Genomic DNA, 12,392 nt, shown 5'->3' with positions numbered 1-12,392 from the left:
AAATTTTAAATCATGTTAAACGTCAATAACTAAACTAGAAAATTACTTCATTTAAACTCACCAAAGGGCAAATGAAGGCTCACATATTTTATTGAATCTAGAGGAGCATTAGCATTTGGAAACAAAGCAGCATGAAAAACCAAAAGCTTAACACAACTAACTTTAGAAAGTAATACACTAAAAAAAATAAACGTTCTCCTTTCTAAAATAAGTTTGATAAGATGTGGCCTTGCTTTACACGGGGTGTCAAAATCTGACTAGATCGACTTGAATTAAAATCGATCTAAAAGTATTTGATTTAGATTTCGGCTTTCATAAATGCAAAAAAATTAACATTATTCTGATATGAAATTAGACCTGACCTGACCATTTTATCGAACTTGATCTAGACATTCGAATTAACTCATCTAGTCACACCAGAACTTCTCTCAAACAACAACTTTCGTCCTCGTAGCTCTCTAAACACGTACGATGTATTCAAATGAGTCCGTATATAAATGTCCATCCCAAGTCCTAAAAAAATCCGATTCTTTGGCGGGCTAAAGAATTGGGTCCCGCCTGTTAAAATGTAACCTATAAAATCCGCCACTGAAACCGCAGGAGAGAAACAACCAAGCTAACTCTTCATTTTAACGAAACCCCTTTTTATCACCGATTCACCGGAATTCCATTCATTCCGCTCTATTCCCCTCTCTATCTCTCTCTATAATGCTATAATATCTGCAATGGCAACCAACAAAGGAAAGAACGTCTTGATTAATCTTTCTTCATCTTCTTCTTCCGACGATAATGGCGACGATTCCGATTCTGCTTTATCTTCTAGGTATAATCATTTTCATTTTTTTTTTTTTTTTTGAAATTGATAAATTATTTGCTGAATTTGGAGATATTTTTTGTGAAATTTATAGATTTTGATTGATTTTTGCTGAAATTTCGGAAGAATGAAAAGTTTGAATTTGATTCAGTGGAGATGAATGTGAGTTGATTGACGATGACGATGATTACGAGATTGAAGATGATGAATCTGAGGAAGATGATTGTATAAAAGATGACTGCCATGGAACTGAAGATGATGATCATTCTCTCTCTAATCGAGTCATTCACTTTCTTCAAGGTTTTTAGTACTATTCTTTTCTGCTACTGTTTTAAAATTAGCTGTTTATCTTGTTTCTTCGTTGCTGCATTTTAGTGAAAGTAGATATTAACTTGCCTGCACTACTTTTGGATCGGTTTTTGTCTAAGATGTTCTGATTATTGGAGAATTTTGAGACAAATTGATGATGATTATTAATTAAATTTCAGTTCAACTATACATGAAGATGTATATACTTAACCTCAGGTATTAGTGTTACTCGTGGTTTTACAAAAATGTGATTGAGGATCATAAGATACAAGGTTGTGAATTGTGATGAATTTGCGATTCGTTTTTTGTGATTTTGAGAAGGTTGGCGAGAAGATGAAGAATTAGGCTATCGGCTGAATAATTATGCTTAGATCTTAGGTTTACTGATAAGTAGTAGTTGGGTGAACTGAATCAAATTTAGGCTCGTGATGAAAGAAATTGAGGCAATAGCTAATTTTCATTTTTTGTTCAGCTCATCAATTCTATTTAAATCTAATTTAATGCTATGAAAAATGCAAATGATAAGTTTGGCTTTGTGAAATATTTTATACATGTTGATGTTCTTCATAAATTGCGCTTGTGTCAGTGCTCATTGTCACCTTGCAATATTTGAGAAGTCAATGAAGAGGCTTTCTTCTTAGGAACTTTCCAATGCAGAATTGTAGTTTGTATATTTACTAGATAGTCTTCTTTGGTCAATCAGGAAGGCGTGATCTGCAAGAGTTAAGTCTCAAAGCATGCAAAGCATATTTAAGAAGACATGATCTTAGAGTATCAGGGAACAAGGAAGAGTGTATTCGTAGGGTGCAAGAGCACCATAGGTAGGTTTTTTTTTAGTAATTTATTACCTAGCTGTTTTTGTTATGATGAATTCTCACCTATTATATAGACTGAGAACTGAAGTTTAAACTATTTCATATACAGGATAAAAGATGGGAAAGCTGAAACTCTCTACCCAATTTCATCCTTTGTCATCAATTGCACAGGTGTGATCATTTTTCCCACCAAAAATTATCTTTCTTTTCCTCTACTTACTTCAATTGTTCTTGCTACCTTCAAAATACATTTCTTATTTTTAATACTTTTTTGTGGAAATTGGTCTGAGGAGCAGGTGATGTCTGCAAGGGAGATACTGTCCTCTTCAAACAAAAAGTGTATGGAAGGTATCATTCTCTTCCTAGTGAAGTTTTATTTAATTATCTTTTCTCGGGATCCTTTTTTTCGTTTCTGGTGGACAATGTTTCTCCTTTCATTTTTCCATTTTTTATATTGGGGTAGGGGAGGGTGATTATGTATGTAGTCATCATATCTTGCTGAATCAAATCTATTATTAAGGTCTTAAGGAAAATCCTTTCCTCACAATTATGGCTGCAAGAGTCTGTTATAGAAAGTTAGAAACTAGTTGGTTGTGTAATGAATTATTAAATGCTATTTGGCCCCGATTTGAAACAAAATGTTGTGAATTTTACTTCTGATGTGAAAGAATTGTACTCTGTATTTTTTTTTCTTTCTTCTTGTTTCTTTTTTCTTTTTCCACCTTGTACTTGTGTCTTTATAAAATGGAATTCTCATCCAAAGAAGTTTTGACAAAGTGACAAGACAAGGTAAACTTTTGGGGAAAAGAACAGTTGCTGGACGAGTAGTGAAAGAAAGCTATGGCGCAGCAAAGCAACAGCATACATTCACAGTAAGGCATATCTTTGACATTTATTTCTATTCAGCCTATGTAATGTATAACTCTAAATTAGTAAATTGTAAAGCACAAAATCTACCTGTAAATTCCAGACATGGTTAATCATCCACTACTTTTATGAATAATGGAGTAACAGCAGTAGCCTAGATGTATAATGAATTAATGAATATAATCTATAAAGAATTCTTCATTGTTAATGTATGAAGCTTATTTTGCTCCAAGCTAAAATCTTTTTATCTTCTAGGTTGAGGTACTATGGAGCAAGGGAATAAAGAAACTGCCTCCTCTCTATCCTTTGCTCGTCAAGGGCCGAAATCTCTATAGATTGAAGACCTCCAGGCAGGTAAATAACACACCTATTTTTTTTTCTTTGCATATGCTCTAATATTTGTAACTTATTGATTGTCATAAATGTCAAAAACTTCAAGCCATGGAAGAACGAGGGAGAAAGAAGAAAGGTTCTTGCGGAAAAGCATAGACGAGGGACAGCTGCACAATATAAGAGAGAAAAGAGGAAGAATGCTTTGTCTACTGATAAAGGTTTGAATGACTGAGAGCCCTTCGCCCCTTATGCTTGTTTCTGTAGAAATATCTGTAAAACTGTGTCAATTTCTCCAAAATATGAAGTCTCAAAGAAAGCCTATTTAAATGTCTGTTAGGAGGGAAATCTCGGAAGGTTTCTCATCATGGAAGATCTCAGTTAAATTATCCTAAAGGAGGAAAATATTTTGGTGCAGAGCAGGGGGCCTCATCTTCAAAAAACAACCATCACACTAATCAGCAGCGTAATGTGAAACAAGGAGCTGTTGTAAACTCTAACAGAGAAAAATTCCCCAAACCCTTCCGGAAGCCTCAAAAGCTAGTATCCCGGGACAACAGGGCCTCTACATTGGATTCAATTCATGGTGCTTCTCAAAGTTATTCTGAAACTCTAGTGGGACCTCATAGGAGTTCTCCATTTGGCTTACATTCTGCAGTTTTCCTGAGTGATATCCCTTATCATGGCACAAGGGTGATGCCAGCAGCACAAAATGGTGATTTTAGTCATAGATCCTTTCGTAATTCTTATGACATTCAATTACCACGGGTGAATCATGTGGACTCGAGGCAGTTTCTCCCTTCAAGGGCTACACATGGACAAAGGACGATTGGTCTTGTAAACTGCTCAATTCATGGATGTCACGAACCAGGATCTAATAGATGTGTCATTTCTGCGTGTTGGAGGTGTTGTCGAAGGGTGGGAATGGTGTGCAATGTCCATAGATGACAACCAATTCTTTGGTGTTCTTTATCCATATGCTTAATAGCAACTCTCATCCCTGGTTGGTGCTATCTTATGATATTACTATAAACAGCTATTTTGTTTTTTCTGAAATTTTAAATTCTCCTTTCCATAATACCTCTGTTCATGAATAATATTTACAATAGACACATTAAATTGGGGGTGGGGTGTGAAGAGTGTCTGTCTGGGCTTTGTGGAAGAAAAAGGAGTATAAAGAGTTTGCATGAGGGGTAAGGTGGGAAAAGGCTTGCCTAAATAGTAATAAAGTAAAAGTATAACCATTTTACCAACCGGTAATATATGAAAATGGAATGTCTAACAATCATATTGGTACGGAAGTAGAATCTAGCCTCAAAATTTTTGCCTAGTTTAGAGGGCAATAATTTTTAATTTATAAGTTCCTTAGTTTAGTCTTTGTGTAGAGCATAATGCTTTAATATGATACTCCATTTTAAATGATTAGTTGTATATTCTTTTATAGCCTGTCTGATAGAAATGTCTTCTTTCCTAAAACTAATTGTGACAGGTTTTCCCGAAATGGGAAAAGAGTGGAAAAAGTCCTACAATTTTACTATTATAGGTCTTTAAAAATTATTGTGTCATTTATATTTACGAGGGGTTGGAATAACATGACAAATTTATACAGACGGGTGGCTACAATTTTGTTCCTCCCCTGATTTATGATTAATAAAGGAGGAGATATATCAGTAAAGCTAACTGAACCCATTATCCCAGTACTTCCCCCTGTCAAAAAATGTTGTAGCTGGAATTCATGCAGAAAAGCCTGTTGATTAGTTGTTCAGGTTATCTAATGTTTGTGTTTCATGTTTTAAACTCCTTTAATTTCTTTGTGGGATTCTTGTTTTTGATCCAGATGCCAACTTTGAGGCCTCATCATTTTAATAATGTTACATAGTGTCCTGTTTTTTCGATATACAGAATAGTATTCACCAAAAATACTAGCACTTGGCCAGCAAATTGGTTTCAAGATCTGCAATCTTGTTGATTATAACTGGGACTGAGCTACTATTGATCTTATTAGTTGGGCAAAGAAAATTGGGTCTATTGTCTAAGGAATAGAAATCAAGTTTATACTTCATGGAAAGCTTTTTTCATAGTTTTGTTTGCTGTTACTGGATCTTTTTCTCTCCTAGATAAGAATCACAACTTCAACCTTTGATTGTATCTCTCTCTACTGCAGGTCCATGCGTAATGTATAGCCCTATTATTGAGATGCATGGGAGTTGGACTGTTCATATCTACAGAGCTTGTGTCTGAGGATTTACTCATGTGTGGGCCTTTTTGCCAATTTGCTTGAATGCATTTCATCGTCAACCTGGTATGTTTTTTGGATTATACTAGCATGACATACTGTTTGCTGTCTTTATGTTATTTCATTGACAAAATTCAGAACAATGCTAAACTAATCTATATATGAGTATTAGCTGATGTATTATCAATTGTGAAAAGCTTAATATATTGCCTAAAAAGGGTAGGTGCAAAAATTTAGTTATTTTTGCACATGCTTGTATTTAGTCAAAAGGAGAAAATAGCTCAAGCAGTATTTTTTTTGCGTTTGTTGCTGCTAGGTATATATTTGTTGGGGTTATATAGCTTTTGTTGAGCTATTCATCTCCTTCTAGAATAGCTACGTTACAGACTTACAGAAATTGGCCCTTAAAATGGAAATATGACTAGAGGTGGTTCTCACTGTGCTTGATTTCCACCTCCCATGCAACTTGAATATGGATATATGAAAAGAAAACCTGAGAAATAGCTGAGGCTCATGCTCTGAGCCTTACAATCGCACGAGATGCTAGTTCCCGAATTTGACCATTTAGAGTTGGCTTTGCTTGCTCATCCTGTACATTACCTGACTGTAGTTAACATTTTAAGTAAGAACAACACTGTAAAAAAGAATTTAGAATTATTGGTGAGCAGACAATTAACATCATCATGTCGTGTCCACACTTTTTGAGATGTTTCATAATTGGATATTTGATGTGGAAGTGTTGGACATTGGACAAGGCTGGAAACAGAGAACTTGAATTTGTTGCAGGATGCACATGATAGGGCTAAGTCCCCACTAAATGACGGCCTTGGACCTTTCATAGAAATATCACTGTCTGACTCATTTCTAAACTTCCCTTTTTGACCGGACTACATGGTACCTTAACCTCCATCCATTCACTTTCCAATAACAACAATTCGACCTTCTGAATGATACTGGAGTGAATTTTCTTGTCAGATATCGAAAAGAAATTGGCGGGGCCGTTAAGCTTTAATTAGGCTACAATAAGTTTGTGTCCTCTATTACAACACGAAGTCTCCTTATCTTCCATGCAACTCTTGCCCCCATTGTATGCTCCATTTTCACTCTGTTCCACTGTTTAAGCTAGATCCTTATTTTTAGGGCCAGTATAGACTTTACTAGATTCGCCTTCTCAATTATTATAGTTCCCTAAGGCTTTAACGTGGCATTTTAAGACATAGTGATTCAGAAAGCACTTGCCAATGCCAACAACCTAGGGGTAAAATTGGGAAAAAAAACTTACTTCCAACCAGTTTAGTTTGTAGCTAACCAAAATTCTCTTAGTCTATTGGCAGTATGCTCCGTCCTTAGACTCAGCCCAAGTCATCAGCAGTCGTTATCAAGAGAAGTGCTGGGTATGCAACAGGTTGGTCTGGTTTTCAACCTCTTGTTTGGGATAGAATTCTGGCATCAGCTGTTTAGGGTTAAGGCGCATAGGACGGGATAAAGGATCTGCTTCTTTACATATAATATGTATGGAGGAATTAGTTTGGCATTCACATTCACTGGGAAATTAAACCAAGCTACATAACTTGGATATATAATCAAGAAAAGTGTTCACATATTAACATGAAGAAATTATAATTAATTGTGCTTATTGGACATGCATACAAAATCTTCCACCAAAGAAGAGAGCTAAAACATATACACACAGTTTTAACATAAAAATATTAATCAAAGCATTTCTTATCCATCCACGTTTGTCTCCATGGTTTCAACTCAAGATTTGGCATTATGCAGATTTTAGATATTACTCCTTAGCTTCCCCAAATCAACACAATGCCAAACTATGATTTGAACCTTAATGGTTGCCAGATGACTGACTAATTAATGACAAAAAAGTCCTAGTATCCCCTTTTGCTGGATCAAATACCACTCCGTCTATCCCTTGAGACGGAAAAGTAAACACTGTATGGACGTAAAAATTGGGTAAAACATACTAGTTGCATGACTGGTGCAAGGACTGTTTTGTGCTAGAAGAACCTAAAGGTAGTGGAGGGACGAAGGTCAATCTCTTGTGTCCAAGCTGAACGATCTTGTAGATGCAAGTGCCAATAGGTTTGAGCTAGAGCATCGGGGTCCATCAAGCCGTCTGCTGCCAATCCTACTCCACTTTGTTGCTCCCCTACATTTGTTCTCTGCAATATACTTGGTACCCTGCATAATTTTGCACCAACCTCATAATCTATCGAATCTACAGAGCCATCAATAAGATTCAACTAGTGAATTGATGTTCCCTAATTTGTTGTATAGATCATGCTGCCTCAGATTAACACTGAAGTTCATTTGATTTGCATCGTTTTTGCTGAACACACTCCCATACATCTATACTCTTTGGATTAATCTACGTTCTTTATTAAACACTGTAAAAATTTTCTTGATCTAGTCAACAAATTGGCCTAGCTTGCGATATTGTATTTTAAGTTTTGCTTTTGGGGAATTAAATGAAATATTTTAAAGTGTGAGACTTGAGGATTTTCTTCATCTTGTATGCCTTTGGTGTTTTTGGCTGTGTTTGATTCTGAAGAAAACATTTTGTTTTGAATTTCAATTTCATTGGAAACCAGCTTAGATTCTCTTTGTTTAGTTCACTCTTCACTGCTAGCAAAGCTAGGGAGGGGTGAGTAGAACTGTAGAAGAGAGGATAGGAAGATAGAATGGAATGGAGAGAAAACTTGGCCATTCTTACCATAAAATGCTCTTAATCAACGAAAAATCTAACAATTTAAAAACAGGTTAATATATTCAAACCACCATAAAATATTACCAAAATTAATCGAGATTGGAGTGAAAGTCTGAACTTGAGATCCTATTGAAATGGATGAACAAGTCGCACTACTTACCTTGGTGCTCCGACCAAGCCATCAATAATAACATGAGCAACATGTATTCCCAGTGACTGAAATTCCCTTGCCAGACATTGTGATAATCCTCTTAACGCAAACTTCCCACAACCTTTATTCAAACAAATAAATTCATGGAACATTTATGAACTATACATGCAATTTAATATTCTTTATAGTAATTGCATCAAACACTCCAAACTTTAATTAGCAAGGATTTATTGTAATACATACATAATTCTGAGAAGCCAGACATGCCATTGAGTGAAGCTGAACAGCCTGTGAAGAGTATTGTCCCTCTTCCTCTCTCCACCATACCCGGAAGAATCTAACCCATGCCAGCAAGTAGTTTCCATTAATCTTCACATATATTCAAAACCTAGATAGAGAGAGGGAGCGAGAGGAAGGAGGAGATTTAGATCAAGTTTTTGTGAGGATTACCTGCTGAGCACAATGGAAGGCACCAACAGATGAAACTGCGAGTGATTTTTCAAAAGAATTGACTGGAATTTCAGTGAAATTGGCTGGATGCAAAGGAAGGGGTTGGTATGCAGCATTGTAGACCAACACTTCAACATATCCAAGAGAGAGAACCCCTTCAAAAGCTTCACTAATGCTTATCGTATCCGAGCAGTCAATTCTTATTGCAAAGACTTGAGCTTTCTCTTCCCTTGCTATCTCTTCTGCAATTCTCGATAGCCTCCCTGATCCAAAACCATAGAAAAACAATAATTTCTAAAGATTTATTTGGAGAAACCTGAAAAAGTACAAGAAGCAAAAAGATTTAATGAAAGAGAACAAGATACATAATATAATTGGAATTAAATAGGTTGCCTGCCTAAATCCCTGGAGAGGATAGCAACTGTGTAGCCTTCATGAGCAAACTTTCGGGCAATGGATCTTCCAAGTTTCGGTCCTACTCCAACAATGGCAGCAATGCCTTTGGAGTTTGTTGAGGAGAAACTGCTTGAGTTTGGCATCTCCCTTTCTGCCAAATTATCTGCCCTAAGAACTGTTAAGGAATGAAGCTAGGAAAGTTTGGGGAGAGGAGTGGGGGAAGGAGGTTATTACTTGTAGCAAAAACTAGCATTATTAACCTTCCATTTTTTATCAAATTCTTGTTTGACTTTCTCTAATCAATAATTTTTTATTAATTAATGTTTGAAAAGTATAAATATTATTGTTTCTGCTTTGAAAAACACTTTAATAAAAAGATAAATAAAAAAATTATCAGAATTACAACAGTAAGAGCTCTATATTAGACATTGCTAAAGTAAATTAGAAATTTTATTATAGAACAAAGGAAGTAATATCTAGAAGATACGATGAAGAAGACATGTAGAACCCAACTGAAGTTGTTTGTCGGTGTTATAGCTTGCCTCCTCCAGAAAGACTACACTAGTTAGCACTGCAATTATTTGGAGATGACGTATATGTTTAATCTTCTCGCAGTTCCGATGTACTGAATGTTAGCTCTATTATTTTTCCCTTCTTCTCAAAACCCCAGATTTATTCAGTTGACATGAGATCCATATTCTTTTGGTGGAATTATATTTTTTGGTCAGCTACATATTGATACTCCCACCTCTTACCAGTTACCAAGCTGCCTAGTTATGGTGGTGAATTGTCATAGGTGGTCCCTCTCTTTAGTGTTTGATAAAGATTAGCTATTTTTTACTTTTTATCAGCTTATTTGGTCCAAAAAAGGAAAAGAAAAGAAAAAAAACATATAATTCCACTGTTTTTCTTGGTCTTTGTGTACATGATGAGTACATTAAATGATTGGTCCGTTATTTATGCACGTCAGGGTCCATACAACAAATCCAAGTTATGGTAGAGTTTTGTTGTATAGTAATTTTGGTGGGAAATCATTTTCAGCACACCCCACTTATAGGAACTTCCATGTTAAGCTCGTTTTTATTTAGTTTTTACCTTGTTTTTGACATTGAACTCTATGGGTGACAGGGGTCCAATATATAACATAATCAGAATTCAGAAATTAGAATCCGTAAGTATTTCTGTAATTGAGTTCTAGCAGTAGTTTCTTTCTCTAGAGATTTCGATGCCTTTTCACCCTTTTAACCTTGTGTAAAAGCCGATGTGGACCCTACATTAGAGGCTTGGAACAACATGACTGGGGTGCATTCAGCATTGTACTCCAGATAGATGGTGATGAAGTGTTCTTCTCACCCTACCTTTATCCTATGGCTAGTATTGCCACTAAGGCAAGTTGCAAATTGGACATTAAAAGTTTCTTATATTTGTCTACTTGATTGCCATATCAAGCCAATTAATCATTACGATATGATATGCTTCTGGCAGCATTGAACTAGTTGTACTAGATCTATACTTTAGGGATGTACGAAGTGTAAACTCATCACAACATTTATCGGAGTATTATCTTAGAGGGTCGACCAGCCGAGAGTACTAAGAAACATCTTAAATTTTATTTAACTTTTAGCTGCATATAGAATGCTAGGTACTAACATGTAAGAGCCGCAACATAGAGGAATATAGCATTTGGAGTCAGTAAAGCGGCAAATTGAATGCTAGAATCATGCCATTTGCTAACCTCGAGCTACATGGGCTTGATATTGTTCCTCATATACCTAGCTACACAATATGTATGGATAAGTTTGCTAGTTTTTTGTTTTCTTTATATTAGACCTAGGAGCTTGCCATTTGCTAGTCTCCAGTGACACGGACAACTTACAGTTCCTCTTATGCCCAAGTACGTTATGTGCGTGGGTTAGTGCTTATTTTCTTTAATAGACTTTTCCTTTCCAGACGAGCATATTCTTTTGCATACATGATTGTATGATAGACAGATAAAAACTGGAGTCAGGCATATAGAGATCCCGGAAAAGTAGACCTTATGATTGTTGATTTTATTTGCAATTGAAAATAGCTGTAAGATGATATATTTGGCAAGATGCTGAAGTAAGTCTGGTAAAAACTAGCTGTTTATATGCTGGAGTTTGTTGTTTGAGGTAGGATGATTTTGATTTTTTTTTTTTTTTTTTTTTTTTGGCTTCGCGTAATATGGAAGACAGGAAGATATATCTCTGCCCCTAAGGAAATACACTTGGTGTCATTGTTAAAACTTAATACTCGTCTGTATTACTCTCAATCATAACTGTAAAGAAATATGCCTTCTGGTTCTGGTGTGATATTAATGATATAGATGCAAAAAGTCTAAGTAAAGAAAAATAATTACTAATAACCGGCCTTGAGATAGATGTATCACTTGAAAAAACCAACCAGTCAATCATTCGAGTCATTTCATTTTCACTGAAATGATGTGTACACTATCTTAAGGTTTTCTAAACCATTCTCAGGTGCTTGTTTTGTTGATAAGGGTATTAAATTCCTCAGGATTCCGTAACCAAACAATCCTTAGGATCCGTTTGTTTTTGGTGAATAATGATTTTTATTCATTTCTCCATTTTCCTTTGTTTTGTTGAAAGATGGAAAATTGATTTTTTTTTTTCCATAGGTGGAAAGTTACTTTTTGTGAAGAAATATGCTACATTATCCTCTTTACTCCCTTCTTTAGTTTTCTCCTCTATCCTTCCCCTTTCTTTTTTCATATGTTTTCCTATAATCTAATAAATAAAGGATAACCCTTTTCACAATTATATTTTTCCATAGAAAATGAGTTTTAGTTCTTCATGTGTTTTTAAATCAAAACAAACGGAGCCTTAGTTTATAAGTTTGCATTTACATAGTATAGTACTTTGTATTAAATTATGAAGTACTCCGTATGAGTTTTGTTGGTTTCCCTAGTGATTAGGAATGATTTGTAGTTGGTGGGAAGCAAATAATAAATTAGGTTATGGCATTAAATATGATGATTAAGCAAATAGCAAAGGAAGGCATGAGATGGACCATGGATATACATGCGCTGACCAATGAGAACTAGTTTAGGGTCATTCTGTCAAGAAAAGCGGAAGATCTAAGATTGTTGCTCTTCCCTTTTATCTGGTCCCATACTCCAATCATTGGTTAATTGAACAAGTGTATGTGTCAATTTGCCAAATTGCCAGCTAAAAGATCATATCCCCTTCACTCTCACATTACTGTAGCATATTTTTTTGGGACCCTTTGATTTAATGCTAATTGGAATTACTGGAATTTTT

At 35.5% G+C, this 12,392-nt stretch overlaps 2 protein-coding genes across 2 annotated transcripts; one reads left to right on the top strand and one right to left on the bottom strand.

The window, feature by feature from the left end:
* The first annotated feature begins 552 nt into the window (after positions 1 to 552).
* On the top strand, positions 553 to 4,165 carry LOC145602592 (uncharacterized). Its single transcript, XM_081658774.1, has 9 exons — positions 553 to 823; positions 966 to 1,114; positions 1,827 to 1,944; positions 2,048 to 2,109; positions 2,235 to 2,286; positions 2,702 to 2,810; positions 3,061 to 3,159; positions 3,245 to 3,356; positions 3,476 to 4,165. The coding sequence occupies exons 1-9, from the start codon at positions 726 to 728 to the stop codon at positions 4,081 to 4,083; spliced, it is 1,407 nt and encodes a 468-aa protein (XP_081514900.1). The 5' UTR covers positions 553 to 725; the 3' UTR covers positions 4,084 to 4,165.
* Positions 4,166 to 7,167: 3,002 nt separating this feature from the next.
* On the bottom strand, positions 7,168 to 9,969 carry LOC145602052 (uncharacterized). The gene is made up of 6 exons (XM_081658185.1): positions 9,578 to 9,969; positions 9,092 to 9,258; positions 8,695 to 8,957; positions 8,488 to 8,581; positions 8,254 to 8,365; positions 7,168 to 7,567 (listed from the first exon to the last, which is right to left on the bottom strand). Exons 1-6 carry the CDS (start codon positions 9,589 to 9,591, stop codon positions 7,384 to 7,386), a joined length of 834 nt encoding a protein of 277 aa, XP_081514311.1. The 5' UTR covers positions 9,592 to 9,969; the 3' UTR covers positions 7,168 to 7,383.
* Positions 9,970 to 12,392: the final 2,423 nt, after the last annotated feature.

This window comes from Chenopodium album, chromosome 21, assembly GCF_948465745.1.
Source record: "Chenopodium album chromosome 21, dcCheAlbu1.1, whole genome shotgun sequence".
Taxonomy (NCBI): Eukaryota; Viridiplantae; Streptophyta; class Magnoliopsida; order Caryophyllales; family Amaranthaceae; genus Chenopodium; species Chenopodium album.
This window is presented reverse-complemented; position numbering and strand designations above follow the sequence as displayed.